The sequence below is a fragment of the Pollachius pollachius genome, assembly GCF_949987615.1.
Source record: "Pollachius pollachius genome assembly, chromosome: 16".
In the NCBI taxonomy this organism is placed as follows: Eukaryota; Metazoa; Chordata; class Actinopteri; order Gadiformes; family Gadidae; genus Pollachius; species Pollachius pollachius.
Window position 1 is genome coordinate 15,701,005 of NC_136949.1, and position 24,522 is coordinate 15,725,526.

At 46.1% G+C, this 24,522-nt stretch overlaps 2 protein-coding genes across 2 annotated transcripts; one reads left to right on the top strand and one right to left on the bottom strand.

Annotated features, from left to right (window-relative positions):
• brf1b (BRF1 general transcription factor IIIB subunit b) lies at positions 1-24,297 on the top strand. The gene is made up of 19 exons (XM_079753928.1): positions 1-259; positions 1,281-1,481; positions 10,783-10,863; positions 11,283-11,456; positions 12,168-12,199; positions 12,473-12,545; positions 17,792-17,941; positions 18,274-18,367; positions 18,515-18,641; positions 18,998-19,037; positions 19,234-19,329; positions 19,701-19,964; positions 20,099-20,160; positions 22,216-22,297; positions 22,398-22,444; positions 22,659-22,933; positions 23,164-23,215; positions 23,336-23,567; positions 23,651-24,297. The coding sequence occupies exons 2-19, from the start codon at positions 1,298-1,300 to the stop codon at positions 23,689-23,691; spliced, it is 2,106 nt and encodes a 701-aa protein (XP_079610054.1). The 5' UTR covers positions 1-259; positions 1,281-1,297; the 3' UTR covers positions 23,692-24,297.
• btbd6b (BTB (POZ) domain containing 6b) lies at positions 12,953-17,288 on the bottom strand. Its single transcript, XM_079753363.1, has 5 exons — positions 17,191-17,288; positions 16,026-16,277; positions 15,127-15,217; positions 14,728-14,846; positions 12,953-14,553 (listed from the first exon to the last, which is right to left on the bottom strand). Exons 2-5 carry the CDS (start codon positions 16,211-16,213, stop codon positions 13,521-13,523), a joined length of 1,431 nt encoding a protein of 476 aa, XP_079609489.1. The 5' UTR covers positions 16,214-16,277; positions 17,191-17,288; the 3' UTR covers positions 12,953-13,520.
• Positions 24,298-24,522: the final 225 nt, after the last annotated feature.

Sequence of the window (24,522 nt, forward strand, 5' to 3'; positions counted from 1 at the left end):
CAATAACAAAAAGTCCTCACAGTAGGATACAAACGTACTTTTTTTTAAAGGTTTTTAAGATTAAATGTCGACAATGTGGCCAACGCCATCCTTAGCATCCAGTAGTTCACGTCGAAGAAGGAATACGCTTTTATTCTAGTCAAAGAAGACACTGCAGTTTAGACCGCCAGGACTTAGATAACCGCTTTCAGCGCCAAACTACGTTAATAACGTTAATTAATTTAAGTTAATCCTCTCTTGTGTTGGTACGTCTCCCACGGTAAGTTATCCTCCGGACCTGCAGGTGCATCGACTACCACCACCCACATTCAAGAGAGTATGCATTCATAATAAAGAATATTTGCATCTCTAATGGGCGTTTGCGTTATTATGGCCTGATATTTCCGTTTGATGTGTGCAATATCTTTCTCAATATACTACGTGTCCTCGTCAGACCAATGTATGAGCAAAGATGACGTTTGCCTAGCAAACAAAGCAAACATTGACCTTTCAGATGGCGCTTTCGCTCTCACTGTCTCATACATTGTCGAACTGCTTCGCTAGTTTCCGGTTTTTAATTTGAGAACCCCCATTATTTAGTTGCCGTTATTTACTACCATGCATAATGGAAATAATATAAAACATTGGCCAATACTTTCAGTCGGCAATACCGCAAGCGTAGGTGTACTGATGGGTGGCTAACGCGAGAATCGAACTAACGACCCCCAAGCCTTAGATCCTTCTGCTACCCGCTGAGCTACACTGAACACACTAAACCATTGGCTATTTTAATACTTGGCTGTTCTCATGTGTTATGTTCTGTTTTGTGGTTATACTGAGTAGTACTGTTTTATAGGTGATGTTATGATGGTTAAGAATTTGTGGTGATTTAATAATCATCCTAATAATAATTTGCATTGTTTTAATCAGTTGGTCTTGAGTACCATATTCAATATTGTTAATCAGAATATTATAAACATTACTTTTTCAACTATAGCGATATAGTTTCAATAATATATGTTAACTATTATAATCATGAATAACTTACTATTTAGTAGTGTAGCTTTCACCTAAAGTAATTAGTAAATTGTATTTAGATACATGTCGCAGAGGACGCTGCTATGAGTTAACATCTTGCCCGAAGATGCCTACAGGTCGACTGGGATTCAACCCAAAAACCTTTCGGCAGAGAGACAAACCCGCTAACCCCCATTCTGCAACTCATAAGTATTGTGTTTATAATCCCTGTTTTATAATTTATAAATATTGTGGAATCAGTAATCATTATGGCATTTGTACAGGTGATCTCTCTGCCGCGATGAGTCCCAGGGTGTGCAAGGCGTGTGGGTGTGCTGAGATAGATCTGGACCAGGCCAGGGGAAATGCAGTTTGCACCAACTGTGGTTCTGTATTGGAGGACAACATCATCGTCTCGGAGGTCCAGTTTGTTGAAGGCAGCGGTGGGGTCACCTCAGCAGTGGGCCAGTTTGTCTCTTCAGATGGTGAGTTGTCACCTCCCTCCCTGGTCATCACAATTAGGGTGGACAATTAACACCTTCTGATGGTCCAATGGTAGATTGATTTGACCATTTATCAGGTAGAAGAAAATAAATAAGGTTTTCGTCCATTTTACGTCGTCCACATGATTCCTAAAGGATCTTGAATACATCACTAGGCTGGTTCCAAGCTTTACACTCCAGTGAAAGATGGTCAAGAAACTCTTCACCGTTATCAATGCAATAATCTATTATATAATGGCAGCTGAAAAAAAACATAATTAGCTGTATAATCACACTGCCTCAGCCATGAATCGAACCTAGCCACCCCCTACAATTTGGAGTAGATGGCTAGGACATAAGTGGGTTGAGCTATTCAATCTACACTTATGAGCTGCGTCAACATTTTATCGAACAGTTTAATAAGATTGTTGATCCCAGAATTGAAAGTAAAGAGATGTTCTCACATCTTTCAACTTCTGCGGTTTGCATAGATAGAGTTGTGTCCATTACATTTTCATTAAGCACAAAGTTGACCTTAAATATTGTGATTCAAGCTAATTTAAAATAACATTAAGCAGACTGAAGGTTTAGAAGCAGTCTGGTTAAAGCCATCTGAATAAACACCCAGAGACTGCCAAAGGAGCATGGTGCCCTTTATTCAATGTAAACACCAAAACACTTCTGAATACAACCAAACATTTAGTTCATGTTTAATAGAACACAATTCTGAAATTAACACTTGGATGGCTCAGAGACAGATGGATTGAAATTTTTCACGCTGACCTGAGGAGAGAGACGGGATTAGACAAGCTTTTACGCCAAATACATTTATTCAGCCTCTTCATTACATAAAACAGCTTAGGTTTGGAAAATATCAGCATGCTAAAGAAGAGTGTTATACCTCTCAATGCCTCTAGGAGTGCTTAGCCCACAGAGAGCCCTTTGTCCCCCCTGTCCTCCAACCAGGTAGGAAACCAGCGGCTCCTGAATGTGTAGCATGGATCTAGACAATCCATCGTCTGCTTCAGTTAGACCAGCTGAGTAACACTGGCAGAGGTCATGGGGGTGTTCTGGGTGGAAACAGGACTGGTTGTGTTGGTGGCTGGGGGCTTGGTGGTAACCGAGGTGGTAGACTCTTTTTCTCTGGCAGCGACTTTCACCTTGAAGAACTCTTTGAAGTACAGAGCGCTCTGGCCCATAGGTTGATCGGTTTGGTTTGGGTTAGTCATATGTTTCTGCTTTTGTGAAGATAGTGCATTTATCGATCGAGGCAGGTTGTGAGTATTGTTGTGAGGTCCTACATTACTTGACATCTCCCATTTCTGAACAGCGGGTCTGTTTGGGTCCAGGTTACCCACATTCCTTTGGTTGAAGAGGTCAACAGTTTCCACATGGTTTACTGGGGAGTTAGCGTCGAAGCTAACTGGTAATAAGTTGTCGGTCAACCATGGGAGGTCATCTCTCCCAGCTGGAGAGGAGGCCCGGGGACTGATTCTCTGCTGCCCGGGCCAAGGGTCGTGGATGTTTGATCGATGAGCATGAAATGGAGAATTCTCAAATGGACACCCCGGAGGCAGGGTTGAACCTGAAACATATGAAAATAGTGTGAAGATCCAGATCATGTTTTGGGATGACTGTGGCGATTTTGAGGATGGTTAGGGTTGACCTTTAGTCCCTAGGATGAACCCAAGTCCTGGCGTGAACATTGGGAAGGTTCTGTCTACAGGTAGCCTGCTGATGGTACTCAGTGGGTAGAAGCACCTCACGGTCAGCCTGGTTCCAAGACAATGTTTATGTTGAACAAAATCGATCCAACTTTATCCATACAATTTTTTTGTGTCAAATTGCAATTCAAGCTACTAAACATTTGAAAAAATAAACGGATAATACAAGCGTGAGGAAAAAAATTGGATGAATTACAAATTGTGTGATTTGGAAGCAATCAAGCTGCTGGTCCATTTAACAGGACAACAAGCAAACTTAATTTCGACCCCTACTTGAATTTAGACTCCCTGGAGATGAGGGCCGTTTCGTCTGCAAGGAGACGCCTGTGGTAAAGGATCTCATTCTCGTAAGCCAGGAAGGTGTCGCCCACCTGTCCACAAACCACACAGCCCTCAGATATTTGGATGTAATCAAGTGCAACTAAGGGACATTCAGATCTATGGTAAAATACCAATCGTGTTAGTCTCTTGCAACGGTCTGCATAATGTTGAAGTGCTCTTTGTAAGGGTTTGAGTCATTTAGTAGTGGTATACTTGACAGGAGTTAGTATTGTTTTTGTAGTCTGGTTAGGAACATGTGCCTACCATCATCCTTGTTCCACAAGAGTTGACACTGAATTCAAACAGAGCTCTGGACGGGTCTGTTTGTTTCGGTCTACAGGATCTGTCCAGGAGGGTGGTGCTGTCGGGGTGCACTCTTGGCAAGGTCACACTGGGAGTGGTGACCACTGTCATGATACCGTCTGGGGAACACACTGAACGGAGGACTAAACTCGTTCCACTGCTAAATGTAGTACTTTGTCTCCACCTTCCCTCCAACTTTGTTTGGAGGCACCACTTGATTTGGTGTCCCTCCAAACAAGAAGGAGGGGTAAAAGAAACACTACAAATGGTACAATTCAATTTGTTCAGAGCAGTCCTGAAATCATGAAAACGTCTGAAATGTTTTGATATTTGTGACATTCCAACAGTTTCTAAGGCCGCTCACCACAATAAATACTTAAACTCTACTACTGAACTCGACTGTCTCAGTCAGGAATAAAACTAATGGGGAAACATTACTAGCTTATATTTGAGTGATACATAAGCAAATCACGGTATAGGTGTTGGGTTACTTTACCTATCAGGTCCCTTGTTTGAAATACACAGCGTCCTGAAAGCATTGATTGAAGAGCAAGTGTCTTGGCATCCCTCACAAGAAGCTGGAATACTCCATAGAAGTCATGCAGATTAATGTCCTAGAAACCAATTAAATAGTTCAGAATTCGACTTTTACAAATGTTTCACACCTATAGTATCAATTTTTAAACGTGACAGGTCATTTCCATTTCATTCCTGGATTATTTTTTGATATTAAATATTTTTTCCATTTGAAATCACCCTCTATCCTTTCAGGCTTCTTCACGTTTGTCAGTTTCCTACATTACCCAGAATTACTTTCTGCACCACCTGCTCTTTCATGAGCCATGAAGCCAGGCTGATGCATTCTGGATGTACCAGTTTGATTAGCCTTTGTTTGTCCTCCTAATAAATGACCAGAGAAATTATTCTGCATATGCAGACTTGGATAGTTCATCGTAAAACTCACTATCTTTCCTACAGTTTGGATACGTGTTCATTTGTACAACACATCATCTTCTTTTTTGGACCAAGCCCTGAATAACCTACACCGAACCATTAATGCAAGCACGGCCTTAGAGACCAACGGCAGCTATTTCATGCACAAGTTAACACAGGCTTGATTGCCAACCAGGAGAAGGCAGCCATATAGTTGGGGTGAGCTCATACTTGGTAGGTGTAACCAATGGAGAAGACAGGAACTTCCAAGGTGATGCTCTGGGTGTTGTTGTACAGCCGGTACCCCCTAAGCTCAGCCAGCTCCGCAGTGAGAGGCTCAGCCCCGACCCCGATCTCCCAGAGGAACTCCATTTGGGGACTCTTCCAGAGGCTGAAGGCGATGCCCGTCGGCGTGCACTCTGCCGTGGGCTCCGGAGCAACTGCTCAGAGCAAAGAGAACACAGTTGTCCAGTTGTTTTGACACAAGGAAGGGCTAGAACCTTTTTGGAAGATACTCAAGTTTGGCACATTTCACATCGTATGCCTGGATTGTTCTACTCAGCACAACTTCCACAAAGAGTCCCAAAAGAGATTGAATTACAAAATGTAAACAACCACAAACCAGAACATACAACCACATGCAGTGGTACGCACATGCGTCGTCGAGTTGTGTCGATACAAAAGAGTAGTGGTAGTACGATAGCCTCTGGGGCAGGATTATTAAGGTGTAGTTCAGGCTCATTGAGTACTGCACACGTCCATGGTCGAGGTGCTGTCAGAAAAAGGAAACAGGCCATTTAAATTTCATAGCCACACACACACAAACACCCACACACATTGAAGTAAGGCTACTCACCATCCTGTGCACTACCCTGCTGTCAAAGGGGACGTGTAGTGTGTAGGCATGGCTGCCGTTGGCATTGGCAATCCTATTGATGCTGTATTCAGGCGTCACAGCAATGGGCAGATGCCTGTCGTTGATTTTGACTTCCACCAAGGTCACGTCAAAGGGAATGTTTCCCAAATACACGTCAAACACACGCTCTGCAGGCATAGTTTCTATAACAAAAAAAATACAACGATGTACACATATTTGCTTTGGGGTTTTAGAGTTTAGACCAGGGGTCACCAACACAGTGCCCACGGGCACCAGGGCGCCCGCAAGGACCATATGAGGCGCCCGCAGGCCTGTTCTAAAAATAGCACAACTCATTCTTGAACAACTCTTTCCCACCTTTTTAAGTCATTGTTGATAATTATTGTAAGAAATCATTAACATGATCAGTGTCTTCACATATGAGTATCATTAATCATAATATATAACTAAAGGCAAACAGAGCAAATTAGTTATTTCAGAAGAGTGAATCAAACTGGGTGCCCTTCGTCAGTACCCATGAAGTAGCTCTCAGGTTCAAAAAGGTTGGTGACCTTTGGTTTAGAGTATATTCAGGACTGGTTAAGTTTTAATTAGGTTTGAAATTTGAACCTGCGCTTGCTAGAAAGTGTGTCGCCTACGTGGTTATCACCAGCTTCCCTATTCAGGCCAACTCTAAACCCTTGTGCTTACGGTCGAGGCTGAAGGGGTGTCTGCAGAGTAGAGGGGTATCCAGGACCCTCACCAGTCGCTGTCTGGTCTCCACCTCACTGCCGTCATCGTACAGCATGGAGAAGACATGCTCGTAGAAGAGGAAGATGATGTACGTCTCCCTGTAGACGTTGTTCACCACCATGCTCTGGATAAAACCCATTTTGACACATGATGAAGAATTAACCCCGCATCTAGTCCTGTCATTTTCAAGCCACGCAATTCATGGGGGGGGGGATTCCATGTGTGGTTACGGTGACATCGCCAGAGAACACTGTCTGAGATGTGGTTATAAGGGGTTGATTCCTTATTCAACTTAACCATTTAGTCATTAGAGGCAATTTCTGGTCTATTTAGCCGTTATGCGACAATCAGTGTTATAGATAGATTGATCCAACTCCACCATCCCTACCAGTTGGTACCGTCCACCAAGGGAGTGTCCCAAGATGTTGATCCATCCATGATCCATCCGAGTGGACACGACACTCCTCGTGGGTTGATTCTGGTTAAAATGAGGGCCCCTTTAAACTCACCCGCCTGTAGCCACCTTCTGATCCGAAGGGTATCCCAACCTGGACCACTGGGCCATCCTGGGTCACGGTCCAGCCTCTGGCTACAGTGGTGTCCCAGTCCACCAGGCGGCCTTCCACACCCAACACGATGCTCAGACTCTCAAAGCGCTCTCCAGCCCAGACCATCGGGGGCATGACCTGGGGGGTCTCCCACAATAGCCTTGACCCATCGAATGATCCAGAACCTGGAAAGAATAACCTTCAGAGAAGGCTTGAAGCGCCCCTATTTTACCACTAGGTTTGATAGTGAATAGCTAAAATGGGCAGTTAAAAAAAATCTTGGGACCATTATCGTCCACTCCGATGCATGAGGAATAGATCAGCCTGGGGCCAAAGCATTTGTCATTATTAATGGAAGAACTACGAATGCTCTCTTTACAAACACATACCGACTGTACAAGATAATGAAAAGTCTGTCATGACCACAACCAGTTTCCTTCGGAAGAACAGCACCAACTTTATGACCTCAACTGGCACCCCATGTACCTGGAGAGCAGAGGACCGTAGTCAGCTATCAACCCTATGAAAACACCCTTACATCCCCCACATAGCCACAAGAACATCCACCCTGTGACAAGGCAAGTTACCATCACATTATTCAGCTATAGTATTTCCAGAGAGACGAGCAATGAATTGGTAGGTAGGGTAAGGCAACCTTCTCCAAGATGCCTGGACATTAAGGGTTTGAGACCAATTAATCTATAGCCACTAGAATATCCTAATCAATTTATTTCAGTGTAGTGCAAGGCCAAACCATAGTGATCATAGAAAATATAGATTTAAATAGGGAAACATCATTTCTGGTCACTCACGTGCACAAGCTGGCTATGGGGCTGTTTGTAGGGAGAGCGAAACACAAGTCTCTTTGGAGTGGCCGTCAGACTATAGCCCAATCCCCGGGCCTCACTGGCGGACATGATGGCAAGGTCGTTTCCTGCCAGCAGAAACATCAGCTGCCAGACAGATGTAGCCGTTTTCTGAGCCTGGAGATAATGCAGTGTTTAGCTCTTGTTGGTGCAGAGTGTAGCTTTACAACAAAGCTCCCTAAATATACCAAATGGATACATTTTTACAACTGAATCCTTGTTGGCAGAGAACATGTTTACCAGAGAAAGAACGTCTTTTTGGATCTCCTTGGATCCGCCATGATAATCCTCACAAGGTATGTCTTGATCCACACTGACCTGATACACAAGAATACAAACAACAACACTAGTATCCAATGGAAATCTATCAAGCTTACTTGACACACAGGTAGACACCCATGAGTGAGTTTCTCCCTATTGGTCACAGCTTGGGCCAATAGGAACACTCAAAGGGTTTTCAAGCTGCTGATGCTACTAATGCTACCACTTTTCCTCAGAGGTAAATAGATTGGCTGTAGTACCTCCATGTAGTTTGAGGGGTCAATATGATGGCTGTTGTACCCTCCATGTAGTTTGTAGGGTCAATATGATGGCTGTTGTACCTTCATGTAGTTTGAGGGGTCAATATGATGGCTGTTGTACCCCCATGTAGTTTTAGGGGTCAATGTGATGGCTGTTGTACCTCCATTTCGTTTGAGTGGTAAATATCTTGTGGTTTTGGTGGTAAAATCTTGTACCTCCATGTAGTGTTCCTCACAGAGGACCTCTCTCTGGGCCAGGACCAGGGGAAGAACACAGGTCTTGGAGAGCGGCTGGCTCCACCAGTGCCCCTCGGCATCCGTCAGGATGATGTTTAGGTTGAAGGTGAAAACCTCATCATTCTGGAAAGGGGGGAACATGTTTATTAATGCAATGGGATAATGAATGAATAAAAGAAGTACGGCCAAACCAAGCTATTTTCTGATTTAAGAGAGTTCAATATAAGATGTTGAACCCCAAAAATATATGGGTTCACTGCCCCTTTAAGGAAGCGTGTATTGGTCAAGGGGAGGAGAGTCTTGGTCAAGAGGAGGAGAGTCTTGGTCAAGAGGAGGAGGAGAGACCTGGTCAATAGTAGGAGAAGGCTCTTGGTCCAGAGGAGGAGAGTCTTGGTCAAGAGGAGGAGGAGAGACCTGGTCAATAGTAGGAGAAAGCTCTTGGTCCAGAGGAGGAGAGTCTTGGTCAAGAGGAGGAGGAGAGACCTGGTCAATAGTAGGAGAAAGCTCTTGGTCCAGAGGAGGAGAGTCTTGGTCAAGAGGAGGAGGAGAGACCTGGTCAATAGTAGGAGAAAGCTCTTGGTCCAGAGGAGGAGAGTCTTGGTCAAGAGGAGGAGCAGAGACCTGGTCAATAGTAGGAGAAAGCTATTGGTCCAGAGGAGGAGAGTCTTAGTTAAGAGGAGGAGGAGAGACCTGGTCAATAGTAGGAGAAAGCTCTTGGTCCAGAGGAGGAGAGTCTTGGTTAAGAGGAGGAGCATGAACCCCACCTGGTTGCTGGTGTAGCAGGAGTAGTAGGACGCTCTAAAGGTGGTGTAGCCATCCATTCTGAATTGGCTGATGGTGTAGCCACAGCTCTGTGCATTCTGACCACTGATGGAGTGGACCACCTGGTTATCTGGAGACCACATCGGAGAGAAGGGCTGATGACACCATTGTTTGTATTGCGTGAGGCTCCTGGAAACCATTATAAATTTGGGTATTATGGGATTTCTCCACCAACCTACAGCCTCAAACTGAGGCGCAGCTCCGGCCGCAGCAACATGAAGCCACAGGTAGCGGTCTCGACACTCGGACTCTATCGGAACCTCCGGATGCCCTGAGAACCAATAACAAGAGTTGACGCCTTCTTGACAGGCAGCTTGTAATACAGGTAGTCTGTGATGTGATGAGTCTGTTTTGTAGGCGGCTGGTTGTGTAGTAGTTTGTTAGTTGTAGTCGTTTCATAGGTAGTTGGTTGTGTCAGTATGTAGTCCATTAGGTAGTTGGTAATGTGTGGGAGGTTCTAGGAAGTATTCTCGTACCTCCCTGATCTCCTGCAACCTCTACCCTCCAGCCAAGCTCAACACAGAGCAGAAACAGTCTGAAATCACAGGAAAGGTTTCATTTCAAACACTAGAGCCAATTTGACAATAGGTTGCTGAGACAGTGACTTACCCAACACAGATGCTAGTAAATATATCCATGGTGGGACTTTAGAGAAGAAACCAGAGATATGTGTTGAACAAACAGTATGAGTACAAACATTCACTGAGTTCTTTGCAGAAGGAGCTAATCACCTGGGAGCAGGGTGTCATGTAAACACAAGGACTGTTTGATTGCACAAAGGTGTGGCTAATTGAACGAGATAAGGATTGATTGTTTTGTCTGGATTTCTGTTTCGGACATTTAGCATGATGACAATGTGGTTGTTAAGGAGCCTGGGAGTTTAGTAATTTTCATGTATTTCAAAATAATGATTATAGTGAAGTGAGGTTTCAGTAACAATCTGTTTTCATAAAAACCTCAAGTGTGTTAAGTGTGAACAGTTGACTTCAAATGTTTGTTGACATTCAAGCACTTCAATTTTTCTTTTTGCTCCAAATTGTTTGTATGCTTTAAATGTTCTCAACCCCACTTGTAAACCACTTTGGATAAAGTCATCTGCTAAATGACAAACGTAAAATAACTAGCAGCCTATTCAGTGGACTGTACCATCTGGTAGGTTAATATGTCCATCATATATCTGGGTGGACTTTCCCATGTGTGAGGTAACAAATTAAAGGGGTAGATTTTCAAAATACTTTTATTAGCTGACCAACATCACAGCTGTTTGTCAAAGTGGACTTTTAAATTACATAATGTTGAAATTAGATCCAAAATGATGTGTGTGTGTGTGTGTGTGTGTGTGTGTGTGTGTGTGTGTGTGTGTGTGTGTGTGTGTGTGTGTGTGTGTGTGTGTGTGTGTGTGTGTGTGTGTGCTCCCCAGGTCCAGAGAAAGCCCCCCTTTTGGGCAGTGGTTTCCACACCAGTATTGGAAAAGAGTCGCGTGCTCAGACCCTCCAGAACGGTGAGACTTTTTGTCCCAAGCTTACTAATGGCTAACAGGCAGCTCATATGACTAATGGGCTACTCATATGGCAACACGTACAGCTAAATTGCTACTCACACAGCTAACAGGCACTTCCTACAGCTAACTGGTTACTTGCACAGCTAACAGGCCCCTCTTACAGCTAACAGGCTATTCATTCAGCTAAGGGGAGCATACATGTCCTTACATGCTATTCCTACTTAGATCCTATATATTCATTGTTTGTTAATACACCCTTTCTAAAGCTTTTACATTCAGATTACAATCTGGCTGTTCCCATAGCTAATAGGCTATAATATGTGCTAATGGGTTATTCCTATGGTAAAGTGGTCCTTTATTAATCATTATAAGTATCAACAGGAGTTGTGGGAATGATCTTTATGTTCATGTCTTTTCAGGGAAGCGTCAGATCCACCAGCTGGGCAGCCAGCTGCAGCTGAACCAACACTGCCTTGACACAGCCTTCAACTTCTTCAAGATGGTGGTCAGCAAACAGCTGACCCGCGGCCGCAAGATGACACATGTTATCGCAGCCTGCCTCTACATGGTCTGCCGAACAGAGGGGACACCCCGTATCCTAAACTGTGTGTGTGTATGTGTGTGTGTGTGTGTGTGTGTGTGTGTCTCTGTGTGTCTCTGTGTGTGTCTGTGTGTATCATGTGCATCATTTGGCAATATGTATTTGTTGTGCAGATTCTCCACAATGTGCGTAGCATCAGAGTAAGTGGACGAAAAAACTGTTAATGGCCATACAAGTACTTAGTATAAAATGTACAAATACCATACAAGTACTTAGTATCACAACAAACTAAGTGCTTCTGCTATTGTCTGTGGTGAGGATGCACTCACGCTAAGTGCTCTCAGGCCGAATCAGTACAACTATGTAATCCTGACAAAGGATAGGCGAGACGTTACAATGGTCTAATCAGCCCCACCAGTACTTTCACTGTTTTACTATAGTCCCTTTACTGTTTCTATGTTATGTATGTTATGTATGGATTGGAGTGTTAGCAGGGGTGTGTCCAGGGAGGGGGCCTATAGTGGGATATGCCCCCACCTCTAAATCTGACCGTTGATTGGCTTTAAACCTGTCCATCAAAATCTAAGAATGAGAATGGCAGAATCATGGACGAATTACACTTCTAAATAATTGTTATAAATATATGCAATGCTGTACAAAGGTGCATTATTATTGTGGGCCACCCTGACTATACTTGGCACACCAACAAATGTCAGCATGAGTGACGCTTGATAGCATGCTACCTTTCTTTAGCCAGCCCCAGACATGCTGTTGGACCTCAGTGACCTGCTGCAGGTAAGTTACACACCAACCAGCAGGGGTATTCCACACATCAAAACTGAAACAACCTGAAACTGATAGTGCTAACCGAGCTCAACACTTATTGATGATAGCAGTCCATACTGAAAGTGTAGTTGTAGCTCAATGCTAGAAGATGCTTAAGGTCATTTTAACTCAATGCTATAAAATGCTAGCTGGTCATACCAATACCTCAACGTTTGTTAACTGAGCATACTGCTGTGTGTTCCTGTGATGACTGAGGTGCTAAGAAACGGTTGTCCTATCCAGGTCAATGTCTACATTTTGGGGAAGACATTCCTTTTGTTGTCCCGGGAGCTCTACATCAACGCTCCTGCTATTGGTGAGATTAAAACGCATGAACATTAAACATCTATTTTCATGTCTGAAACGTTCACAACAAAACCAGCAAACGTAGCATAGAGCTGAGGCTCAAACATCTCGGAAACCAAAAGAATACGTTGTTTAGGTTAAGTGAATGCATGCCAGCCTGCCTATAGAGACAATAGGCAATACTTAGCGGCAAAATAGCATTTTCAAATGGATTTGTTTAAACAGATGTATCATTGCTTTTATAGCATTTCTAGTTTATTCTTTACATGTTGTAATAGCGTTTTATTTTAGTATTCTGGGTTATTAGTAAACCACAAAAATAAGCACAGACATTCGTGGTTATATTCTGTAAAATCGTTAAAGTTTATGTAACACTTATGTAAAATATACAGAACAGAAGGTGTATCAGACTGGGACGAGAGTACACCGGGTATTTGTTGTAAACTTTGCCCTTGTTGTTTAGCTATTGCGACTATAAACCATGTTTAAAGGTTGAATTATACTGCAGCGTCGAGTAGAGTAAAATGAATACACGTCACGTGACCGTCCACCTGCTCCGTCTTTCCTTCATGTTTTCCGGGTAATTTATGAAAGATCGTTGAGTTGACGTTCATTTGTAAAACATCATCTGTTGGGGGGGCTTTGGTGGACTCCCTGACGCAGCAACATAAAAACATAAGCACCAACATAGAGATCCATGGCGCGCACGCCGTGTGGACAACACAGCGTTCATTCAACACGGAAGTAATAATTCAACCTTCAGCATCATAGCGGTTTTCATTTAGCCAGCAGCCCAGTGTTCAATACAGCATCAATAAGAGGACAGGGCATCTCATTATAAACATCCAGGGACACATGACAAGCCACGAGGACCTGGGACTATAGATTTAAAATCCTACATCCTGGATTAAATCTGAATAAATTAATCTGTATGACCGATGAGGTCTGAAAGAGTTCAACAGTTCCCCCCATGGCCCTCCGGGGCTCAACCGAAGAAGACCAGCTCGGGGATCTGCCCCCCCTGCACGCCGGTCCCGTTGGTACTGTCCGAGGAGCACTGGAACTGGAAGGTCACCTTCCCGCACTGCACCTCCGTCACGCCCTCCTGGCCGAAGTAGCTGAGCTCGTTGCCGTCCAGCACGGCGCTGACGGTGTAGAAGGTGTCCTGCTCCACCTGCACCGGGTGCTCGAACCACACCGAGAAGGTGCTGCTTGAGCCGTCCGACAGGAACTTGGTCAGGTTCTGCGCCAGCGTGGTGCCCTGGCGCTTGAGTTCGATCTTGACGCTGTACTCGGCCTTGCCGCCGCTGGACCCGTACAGGCCCAGGCCCGCCATGAAGATCCGCTTGTCTACCGCGAACTGGATGCTGTCGCAGCGTCCGCGGTACCGCCACTGGTTGCTGCGGTAGGCCGAGGATTGGAAGCGGTGGCACCGCTGGGGGCTCAGGCCGGTGCGCTGCGCCAGGGGGAACTCCAGCCAGGGCTTCTTGGCCGCCGTGAACCACAGGAAGACGTTGTGGGTCTCCTCTAGCGTCAGGACGTCCGACTGCGCCGGCCCGTCGGCGAACTCCTCCAGGGTCATGGTGGGGATGCGCACCGAGTACAGCGCCTTGCCCAGCACGGCGCGCCGGTTCGGGGCCGTCACCACCAGACCCTGGCGCCCGCACTCGGACGCCGCCCAGTCCAGCACGGCCTCGAACACCAGCGCCTCGCGGGTGTTGAGCGTCTCCCGCTGCAGGATGATCTCCAGCGTGGGCCGGTCGATCTCACAGAAGCCCTCTGAGCGCAGGGCGAGCTCGGCCTGGGCGTCAATCACCTCCCAGCAGCGCTGCGTGAGCTCGGGCTCCTCGAACAGCCGGCTCTGGGACAGCAGCACGCAGGCGTTCTTGGCCTCCAGGCTGGTCTCCAGGAAGGTGACGCAGGCCTTGGCCAGCGCCGGCACGATGTACTTCTTAGCGGCGTACAGAGTGGCCAGAACCGTGTCCGCCTCAAGCTCGATCTCATCGCTGTACATGTATCTGGGGAGCACGAAACATGCAAATATATCTGTTTTTTTAGGATGACAACAGAATAGCTTACAGGCTGTCTCTTTAGCTAACAGGGTACTCAGGCATAGCTGAAGCTACCGCTACAATTTGGCAGTTGGCTGCATATTTATGATAAACGCGAAAAGTGAATCTAGATGTTCTTACTTTAACATGATGAGAAATGCGGCCGGTTCCACGTCTGGGATGAGGATCTCCATCTCTCCTTCGGCCAGGTCTCCATAGAACATGGCCCCGAACACGGAGCTCCCCACAGCCAGGACATACTGGAACCCACCAAGAGCAGTTCAAACCACAAACTCCATCAACAGTTGTAGTCCAAAGGGCCATACAAGCCATTTTAAAATACAGCTGTTGTTGACATCACACGTTTGATTGCATGTTTACGCATGTTTGATTGTTAGATCAACCGACTAGTTGGTACAGTCCACTAGGGAGATGACGATCCCGTGGTAAATTTGGCACTTTTAAAACAACATGGAGGACTCTTTATATGATGCATAGTAGTGCTAGTGTAGTACTAATATTCACGATGCACCTGGTTACCTTGTGGGCAGGGACTCTCTGGGATTCTCCTGGTAGTCCGACGATGAAGAAAACATCGGCCATATGCTCGCTGTTAAACATCAAGGCATTCCTGCCAAGAAAGAAATCCCCAGTCAGGCCTTGTGATCTGATTTAATAATGCACGACAGGGGCCCTCGCCCTTTTCATAACGTAACTAACCATTACATTTAGATGCACCAAATACCTAAAGTGAAATAAGCAATAATATCCGATTTCAATCAAAAATTCAATCAGAATTTTTTAAAATAAATAGTGAAAGAAAATTGTGACCATCCTGCAACCCAATTTGTCCCCTTGCATCGGCCCACTTATGGCAGACCCTCGAGAAAAATTTGGCTTTTTTTGGTGATTGTGGCGGCCAAAATGATTATGCGGCACATTTTCTTAAAAAATGCGATGAAATATGCGGCATATTTATGCAATTTTGTGCGATGAAATTGCGGGAACTTGCAAAAATCGTGGGAACTTGCGAAAAAATGCGGGAGCTTGCGAAAAATGCAGCTTTTCGATGACGTTCGCGTCACGTAATCACGTCACTTCATAACGTTCCCATGGGAACAGGGGGAAATGGCTGCTCTTGTGTGAAGTAAACGCAACATTTTTCAACTTTCTGCCAAGATATGTGACTTTTTTGCAACGAAAATGCGGGGATTATGAAATCATGCAAGCCCCGCATATTTTGCGCGGAAATTGGCAATTTATGCGTTGAAAGTGCGGCATTTTTGAAAAAATGCGGCCCCCGCATGAATATGCAGACTTTGGTTGATTATGCGTTGAATTATGCGATCGCATAATCGCGTTTTTCTGGAGGGACTGTTATGGGGTGCGATCAACAATTTGGAAACGTCTGTAAACTGATGAGTCTATATGTGGTCTACCTTTCTCTCAGCGTGGGGTGGGTGGCCTGCCAGCTGCTGGGCTGGCCGGTGCTGCTGGCGCTGGGCTGGGGGTCGCTGGGCGTGGGCAGCGACTCAGGCTCAGACACCTGGATGAAGCTCTTCTTGTTAGACTCAGTGCTGCTGGGGAGACTGGTGTTGAGGCTGCTAGGGTACAGCTCGGCGGCCATCTTTGATCTCTAGTTCACCATCTCAGAGCATTCTGGCCGGTTGTCTCTCTCCTTGTCAGGATCTCTATGGAGAGAATAAACATTAATTATCGTCATCTCTTCAGGATTGACTTCAAGGAAATCTTAATTTAAAGCAAAATATATTTCTTATACTTCGATTTTTGTAAAGCTTTTGTTCGAAATAAGAAGCCCTAACACCAGATGTGTTGGGGCATCTTGCTCTAAGGATGCCTTCAGGAAGGCCAGGGACATCGGTTATTGAACCCACAACCTTTGGTCTGGGTGATGAACACCCTGACCTTAGCCACTACAATGTGACATATAAAAGAGACATTTACTGTAGAGATGTGTTCCTAACTGAAACCTATGGCATTGGATAGGATATTGCCGTGTCAGCATGAAAAACGATACAGTAGGTCGAACTCACAGATTAGCGCTGTCAAAATATGACTAACCAATCAGATGGACGGAGACATCCAACATCAACGAATCGCAAAGCTCCGTCTTCGGTTTATGGTTTTGTTTACTAAAAATGCACATCTATCAACACAGGACTGCTTATCGTTGTGAAACAGTAGTCTTATTAAAAGTCACTTGTTGAAGCACGACAAGAGGAGACTTAATGAATGGGAAAACAAACGTATTTGTCATCTTTTGATACGAACACAGCGCTTAATCTGCATCGTGTGTCAAGCAGTACTAAGCAGCAGCATGGTTTACGGGCCTCAAAGGTGACAACCAGAGAACAGACTTACATTTAATAAATTATTAACTTTTATAGTTATACAACCGTAACATATCTTTAATACGCAATCATTACAATTGCAGAAAACGCGTCGGAGATAGTCGATAACCAGAGGGCATTAATCACACTCCGCATCAATCATATCATTTAGGTCTGGGGCTCTTTACACCGATCATTTACACATTTGATTGAAATATGATAAGGTCTTTTTTTAATATCGGTGTATTCTTACCTTAACACGGCGCCAACGAGTTGATTGTCACAGGATGAAACATTGATGTTTAGTTAGCGGGCAGCCATGTTAAAGCCAGTCGCAGTGAGCAGCATGAGGGCGGGGTTTACTGCTGGCTCTCCCCGGTCCAGTTCCTTGGCCGGCCGCCAGGGCTGTTCACTCAAAAGCCTGCAGAAATGGCTTTAGTGAGAAACATGAGTTTGTTTCAGTTTGTTTGCCACGCAAAATAATATCATTCAAAAATGATATTATTAAATTATTTATAACCATATTATGAGTATATCATTGGCTTGTAATCCTACTTGACACCCACGAGTGTGGCAGACACATTCAAGGCAGACACCCACATGGAATGTTGAAGTCGATTTTTCTTATATAAATATGTCCATCACATGAAGAAGATTTTAGATTATATAACTAATATATTTACAAAACAATAATCTCTTTGGTTGCCATGGAAGCTTTCATCCAAAGTGTCTTTCATATCGTAAATGCATACATGTCTTATCATGGGTGACCCCAGTGTAACGTAAACACAGGGTTGGTGTGTTCAAGTGCAGAGGAGGGCAGGTTGTGATCGCCCCCTCCCCTCTCTCTGCAGACCCCTGTCTCTACATCCCGCGCTTCGCCCACATGCTGGAGTTTGGGGAGAAGACCCACCAGGTGTCCATGACGGCCCTCAGGCTGCTCCAGAGGATGAAGAGGGACTGGATGCACACCGGCCGCCGGCCCTCCGGCCTGTGTGGAGCAGGTAACCCAACAAGAGTACAGATGTTAAGCCTCATCAATTGAGCCTCATCATAAGCTCCTTTCCACTTATCCTACGTTGTTTTCTACCCCTTTTTCCATACCTCACCTTTGGCCCTCCATCTCCTTTCTTCCCATCTCATCTCCTTTCCCCTTCCTCCCCTCTCGTCCTCTTACCTCCCCTCTCTTCTACTCTGATCTCTTTCTTCTCTTCCCCCGTCTCCCCTCTCCGTTACCTCCCTATCCCTCCCTCTTCTCTGTCATCCTTCCTCCCCTTCCCTCTTCCTCTATCTTCCCCTACTCCTTTCACTCCTCCCTCATCTCCTCTCTCCTCAGCTCTCCTGGTCGCAGCACGGATGCATGATTTCCGGCGTACGGTGAAGGAGGTGATCGGGGTGGTGAAGGTGTGCCAGGCGACTCTGAGAAAGAGGTGAGTTTTTGAGCCAAATATGCGCTACCCTAATAATAAAACCTCTGCATGTTGAGATTTAAAAAGTGCTGTGATCTGTTGATTCCTGTTCAAGCTGTAGACCGACCCTCCTAGCCCAGTGTGACTCTATTCCCGTTCTCCTGTCAGACTCACAGAGTTTGAGGACACGCCCACCAGTCACCTGACCATCGATGAGTTCATGCGCGTGGATCTGGAGCAGGAGTGCGACCCTCCGTCCTTCATTGCCGGTCAACACAAGACCAAGATCCAGCAGGTAGGTCTTTCTACCTGCCACTCATGGGGGCAGGATAGACCAGTGGTGGGGGGGTTAGACTCCCGGCCACAGAATGGTCCTTGGTTGGAACCTCAATGTCTGCAGTTACCTGTTGTTCCCTTGAGCAAGATGTCTCCTGTTCCCTACCTACTCCTTACTGACAAGTATCTAAAAAGTATTAACTGTAAGGAGCTTTGAATAAAAGCCTAGGCATTATGTCCTACTATTAGAAGAGTTCCACTAAACCGGTCCTCACCCCTTCACCTGTCTCTCTGTCTTTCTTTGTCTGTCTGTATATCTGTCTGTCTCTCTCTCTTTGTCTGCCACTCTTTATTTTTTTCTGTCTCTCTCTACAGTTGGAGTATGAGTTGGCTAAGAAGCTGAATGAAGTCGAAGGTGTGTCATATTTCTAACCTGTATTTTAACACACACACACACACACACACACACACACACACACACACACACACACACACCACTTCATTTATATGCTTTGATTGTTCTCAGTCTCAGCTCGTAAGGGGCTTTGGTGAAAAGCATCTGCACAATGACGTTAATGTAAATGTCGCGGTGTGTCCCCCTTGTCCTCCAGGGGAGATCAGCGGCTACCGGGACGAGATTGAGACGGAGCTAGCGAACAGCATGCCCAAGCTCCGAGGGATGTACACCGCCTTCGCCAAGCACACAGGTCCCTGACACCGCCCCCTTCCCGAGGCACACACAGCATATAGAGCACAGGCTTAACCCCCTGCACAGGTCCTCATCAGCCTGATAGCTCATTAGTAACCCAGTAGGATTGTCCTTCTATAACCAGTACCTTTGCAGTTTAACTTCAATCCATCCAAACCCATAGGCTGTTGGTTCCGAGCCCAGCAGGCGTGTAGATCCCGACCCCTCCAGACCCAGGGTTGGTCCCGGGGCAGTGTTGCCAGATTGGGCCAGATTGGGGCTGCAGCCAGTGTTGCCAGATTGGGAGGGAAATTTGGCCACATCTGGCAACGCTGGTCCCAGATCAGAGGGGTCCCAGAGGACACCCTCTAACAGCCCCTATCCCTGCAGAGGTCCCAGACGAGGAGGGGGAGCAGGAGGAGGAAGAGAAGCTGGGCCTGGCCTTCGACCAGCCCGAGGGCGAGGACATGGAGCTGCAGGTGGCCGCCCAGCAGCTCACCCAGGACTTCCTGTGTCAGGTGCTGGAGGAGGTGGAGAAGGAACCGGGGTCCAGGCCATCAGGGAGCCTGCCGGGGTGCCGGCCGTGCTCCCAGTCGCTGAGCTCCATCCTGGGGATCGGGCGCCCCATCCATGTCTCCCCGAAGGAGCCGGAGGGTAAGACTGGTACCCCCTCTCTGGGGCTTCTCTCGAGCTCGGGGACACACACACACACACATACACTGTGTGTGTGTGTGTGTGTGTGTGTGTGTGTTATTGAGAGCTCCCCTTGACTCCAGTTTTGTTCGTAGACGCCCAGTCAGAGAGTGGGGAGCTGGACCTGGAAGGCATCGATGACCAGGAGATAGAGAAGGTCTGTACCTGTGGTATACATTCTATTACTACTTATGTTACCTCCCATAACATATGATGTTCATAAGCAGAGAATCAAGAACCTATAACGGTTGTTATTATGTGTTAGTGTTCGAATGGTGCCCTATGCTGTGATTGTATGTGATGGTTGTGTATTTAATATGATAAGTTTGTATTTGTGTGATGGTTGTGTATTTAATATGTTAAAGGTCCCATGGCATGAAAATCTCACTTTATGAGGTTTTCTAACATAAATATGAGTTCCCCTAGCATGCCTATGGTCCCCCAGTGGCTAAAACTTGCGTTCGGTGTAAAACGAGCACTAGGTGTTCTGCTCGCCTTTGAAAAAACGGAGGCTCAAGCGCGCTGATTTGGAATGTGGTCCCATATGTCGTCATAAATTATCTAAACTCCTCCCCTTTCTCTCCCTGGCCCACCCAGAGAATTTGGCCCGCCAATGAGACACGACCGAGCGAGCGCCACGTGTGTGTGTGTGTGTGTGTGTGTGTGTGTGTGTGTGTGTGTGTGTGTGTGTGTGTGTGTGTGTGTGTGTGTGTGTGTGTGTGTGTGTGTGTGTGTGTGTGCGTGTGTGTGTGTGTGATTACACACAGTGTTTGCTGTTGATGTTATGGCGCATAACACGTCGGTTCTTTGACGTCTCTTGTATTTCCACAACAAGACTGTAGTTGGGGTTATCTCAGCCATGGTTGAGAAGGAATCTGGGGATAGGAACTTTGGCTTTGACTCCCTGAAGTATGAACTGCGACATGCTGCCTGCCGCCGGTTGCCGTGAGGCACCACCGCCACGAAGCAGCACCGCCGCGAAGCAGCACCGCCCGGCAGCGCGCGGTTCAGTCTACTTCAGATTGATGTGGAAGTGGAAGAACCACAGACGTCGGAGAACCCGACGAAGTTGTTTGTGATTCATAACTTGTCTGGAGGCGCACACAGCTTGGCCGTGATAATATGTATTATATGATATAGATATCTATGTATTATATGATATTATTTAGATATAGAGCTCCAGGACTGTGTGTCGTACACACGCGTACACACAAAGTGTTGTACACGCTGTTGGTGTTATGGCGCATAACACATCAGACTCTTGTCTCTGGTATTTCCACAACAAGACTCGTAGTGGGGGTTATCTCAGCCATGGTTGAGAATGAATTGGGGGAAAGGAACTTTGGCTTTGACTCCCTGAAGTACATGAACCACGACATGGAGGAGAAAGGGATTGTTGGCCGCGAATGTCTCCCGCTTGAGCCCCGCTTCCCGCTGCCGAGGGACCACCGCCTCGGCACTGCAGGAGGCGGTGGTGCCTAAGCGCTGACCGCTGCCGAGGCAGTGGTCCCTCGGCAGCAAGGCTCCGTTGGGAGACAACCACGGTCAACGATCCCTTTCTCCTCCATGTCATGGTTTAGTCTACTTTAGATTGTTGTGGACGTGGAAGAACAAGAGACGTCGGAGAACCCTACACGTTCGTTTGAGAGTCATAATATCGTCTGGAGGCTCACACAGCTTTTGGCCGTGATAATATATATTATACGATATAAATATCCATGTATAATATGATATTATTTAGATATAGAGCTCCAGGACTCCCATGTGTTCTAGAATATTAGGAGAACACGGCTAAAGGCTGTGTGCCCCTCGCCATACACCACTGTAAACAGAGCGCTTGGTACCGTGGCTGCAAGCTGCTCAGGGCCACACCCCCACCCTCCTCCTTGACCCGCCTCGCTCCTCCTCATTTGCATTAAAGCTACAGACACCAAAACAGCGCATTTGGGGGAGGCTCAATGTGTGACTGGCTCGGAGTGGCTGTAACTCTGCACCACGGCTGAATTTCGGGAACGTCTTTGAATACTGTGTTAGTGGCCCACTAATATCTATATTAAAGCATCCATAAAATAGCACGTCATGGGACCTTTAAGTTTTTCTTTGTTTGATGGTTGTGTTTTTAGCATGATAGCTGTGACCCTACATGTGTTACAGTTGTGTATTTAGTACGTTATATATGTCTAGCATGTGATGCATGTTTCTTTTCCCGCAGTACATCCTGAACGAGCGCGAGGTGGAGACCAAGACAGAGCTGTGGATGAAACAGAACGAGGACTACCTGACGGAGCAGAAAGGTCAGAGGTCACCATGGCTGACAGATGTATCTCCAACTGCATCTTAATAGTCTACTCCCTTTCCTTAACACAAGACTAAGCCTTCCTCCTCTGTTTTTAGAAAAGGAATTACGAATAATCAAAGAAAAGGAGCTGGGAACCTATAAGGTACGTGTGTGTCTAGGTGAAATAGTGAGTTACGTTGTGTTGGGTTCTTCCATTATATTGTCATGTTGTGTCATATCTCTTCAGGTGAAGAAGTGAGTTGTGTGGTGTTGGGTTCTTCCATTATATCATGTTGTATTATATCTCTTCAGGTGAAGAAGAAGATGTTATGTTGGGTTGTGTTCTTCCATTATATTGTTATGTTGTGTCTCTTCAGGTGAAGAAGAGTAAGAAGCGCGCTCCCATCCAGGCGTCCACGGCGGGCGAGGCCATAGAGAAGATGTTGGAGCAGAAGAGGATCTCCACTAAGATCAACTACGAGGTCCTGAGGGACCTGAACCAGGGGGGCAGTGGACCCAGCAGCCCGCACCCGGCCCCCTCAGAGTCCTCCTCCTCCAGCACCTCCACTGGACGACCCCGACCGCCTCGCCGCAAGAAACCCAACCGCAAGACCAACAGCCTGGCCGCCACGGCCAGCATCATGGGGAAACGGTAGGGACAGCAGAACAGCATCATGGCTAATGTAAGGATGCATTTAGCCTTTTTGGTAAATGGTAAGGAGTGTAGAACAGTATTATGGGTCATAGGCTAGAACAGAAGAACAGCATTATTGGTCAATGGTGCGGTCAGAAGAAAGACCTCATCTGACCTCACCAACGATAAAAGGTGCAACTTGATCGCCTAAAATGTCTTGGAATCTTAAATGTGTTCTTTCTCCCCAGACTCCGTCCGTTAGTGTCGTCCATACCAAAGAAGAAGAGAGACACGTCCCAGGTGAGCTAATGTTGCTTACTTACGGCAGCTAGTTGACTACGACTCACTGCAGCCAAAAGACTACAACCACCTCTCTAATTTCTCTTCCCCCCCCCCCTCCTCCATCAAATTTCCTGGCAGGTTAACCTGCCAACGGCTCCTGGGCAACCGGCTCCATCCACCCCATCCACCCCACTCCCTCCAGATACGCCCCAAACATCAGACACACCTCCAAGACAAGCTACACCTCCACAGCTAGCCACGCCTCCCAGGGAAGCCTCAACCGCTCGTGAAGCCACACCCCCTCTGGAGACTTTGGAGGATGAGGAGGCGGAGCCTTGTGTCAGTGTTATGCAGCTGATGGCGGGAAATGGTGCGTCTATTGATACTATAATAATAATTTTAAAAGTTTGTTCCAGTCTAACATTGGTGTCTGGCTGTCTGTCTGTTTTTCAGAGTACGGCTGTGACACGGAGGAGGAGGAGGAGTTCTTTTGAACCCGACTCTCCTGACCTTTGACCCCAGGACCGTCCATTCTAGATCAGCACTTCGTAGCGAAGCATCGGCTGGTTTCCCTTGATTCTGATTGGCTGCTGGCCTGGGTCAACCAGAACCAACCTCCACCCACACTCCTCCATTCCATCACACCTCTTGACTGTTGACAAGTGGACTTTGATTGTTGTTTTTAATGTTTTTAATGTGGTCTTAAATGTATGTATGTTTCTAAGGCAGCTGCTTGTTTCATAAGAACTCCTACTTTGTGTAAATTGTGTATATTCTTCAAGTTCTGATAATATTATGGACTACATATTGTTTTGGAATGTTATGTACTTCTCTTATGTAAGATTAAGTTACAATATGCAAACGTGTAATTTATTTTACTGCACATTGGTTTACAGCACTATACTGTGCACTGATATGCAGGCCCGCCGCTCCCTATACGCAGAGTACGCAGAGTACGTAGGGCACCAAGTACCTGGGGGGGGGGCACCAAAAATTATGGTTTGTAAAAAAAATAAAAATAATTATTACATTATTGAATAAAAAAAATATATAAATTAGTTATGAAGAGGCCCACCGTTGTTTTTTCTTAATTGCATAACCTATCATTCAATTTCGGCAATTATATGTATTTACCTAATATATAAAAAGAGGCTTCCCTTCCCCCCGCTCGCGTAGGGCACCGAAATGGCCAGCAGCGGCCCTGCTGATATGCTTTACTGTGTACTGATGTAATATTTGCAGCGTTCTACCCTCAACCAACAGACATGAAAGCACATCTTTCTCCTGTGAAATTGATTAAGCATTCCCAAAGTGTACCAACCTTA

What these genes read in the sequence shown, in the direction of transcription:
- btbd6b (XM_079753363.1), bottom strand. Translation starts at nt 16,213, where the DNA reads ATGGCCGCCGAGCTGTACCCTAGCAGCCTCAACACCAGTCTCCCCAGC. An exon ending in CACCCCACGCTGAGAGAAAG is followed by an intron (nt 15,218 to 16,025) that starts GTAGACCACATA and finishes CTTTCTTGGCAG; the next exon opens with GAATGCCTTGATGTTTAACA. An exon ending in AGAGAGTCCCTGCCCACAAG is followed by an intron (nt 14,847 to 15,126) that starts GTAACCAGGTGC and finishes GGTGGGTTCCAG; the next exon opens with TATGTCCTGGCTGTGGGGAG.
- brf1b (XM_079753928.1), top strand. Translation starts at nt 1,298, where the DNA reads ATGAGTCCCAGGGTGTGCAAGGCGTGTGGGTGTGCTGAGATAGATCTG. An exon ending in CGCCTTCGCCAAGCACACAG is followed by an intron (nt 19,330 to 19,700) that starts GTCCCTGACACC and finishes CTATCCCTGCAG; the next exon opens with AGGTCCCAGACGAGGAGGGG. An exon ending in CTCCCCGAAGGAGCCGGAGG is followed by an intron (nt 19,965 to 20,098) that starts GTAAGACTGGTA and finishes TTTTGTTCGTAG; the next exon opens with ACGCCCAGTCAGAGAGTGGG.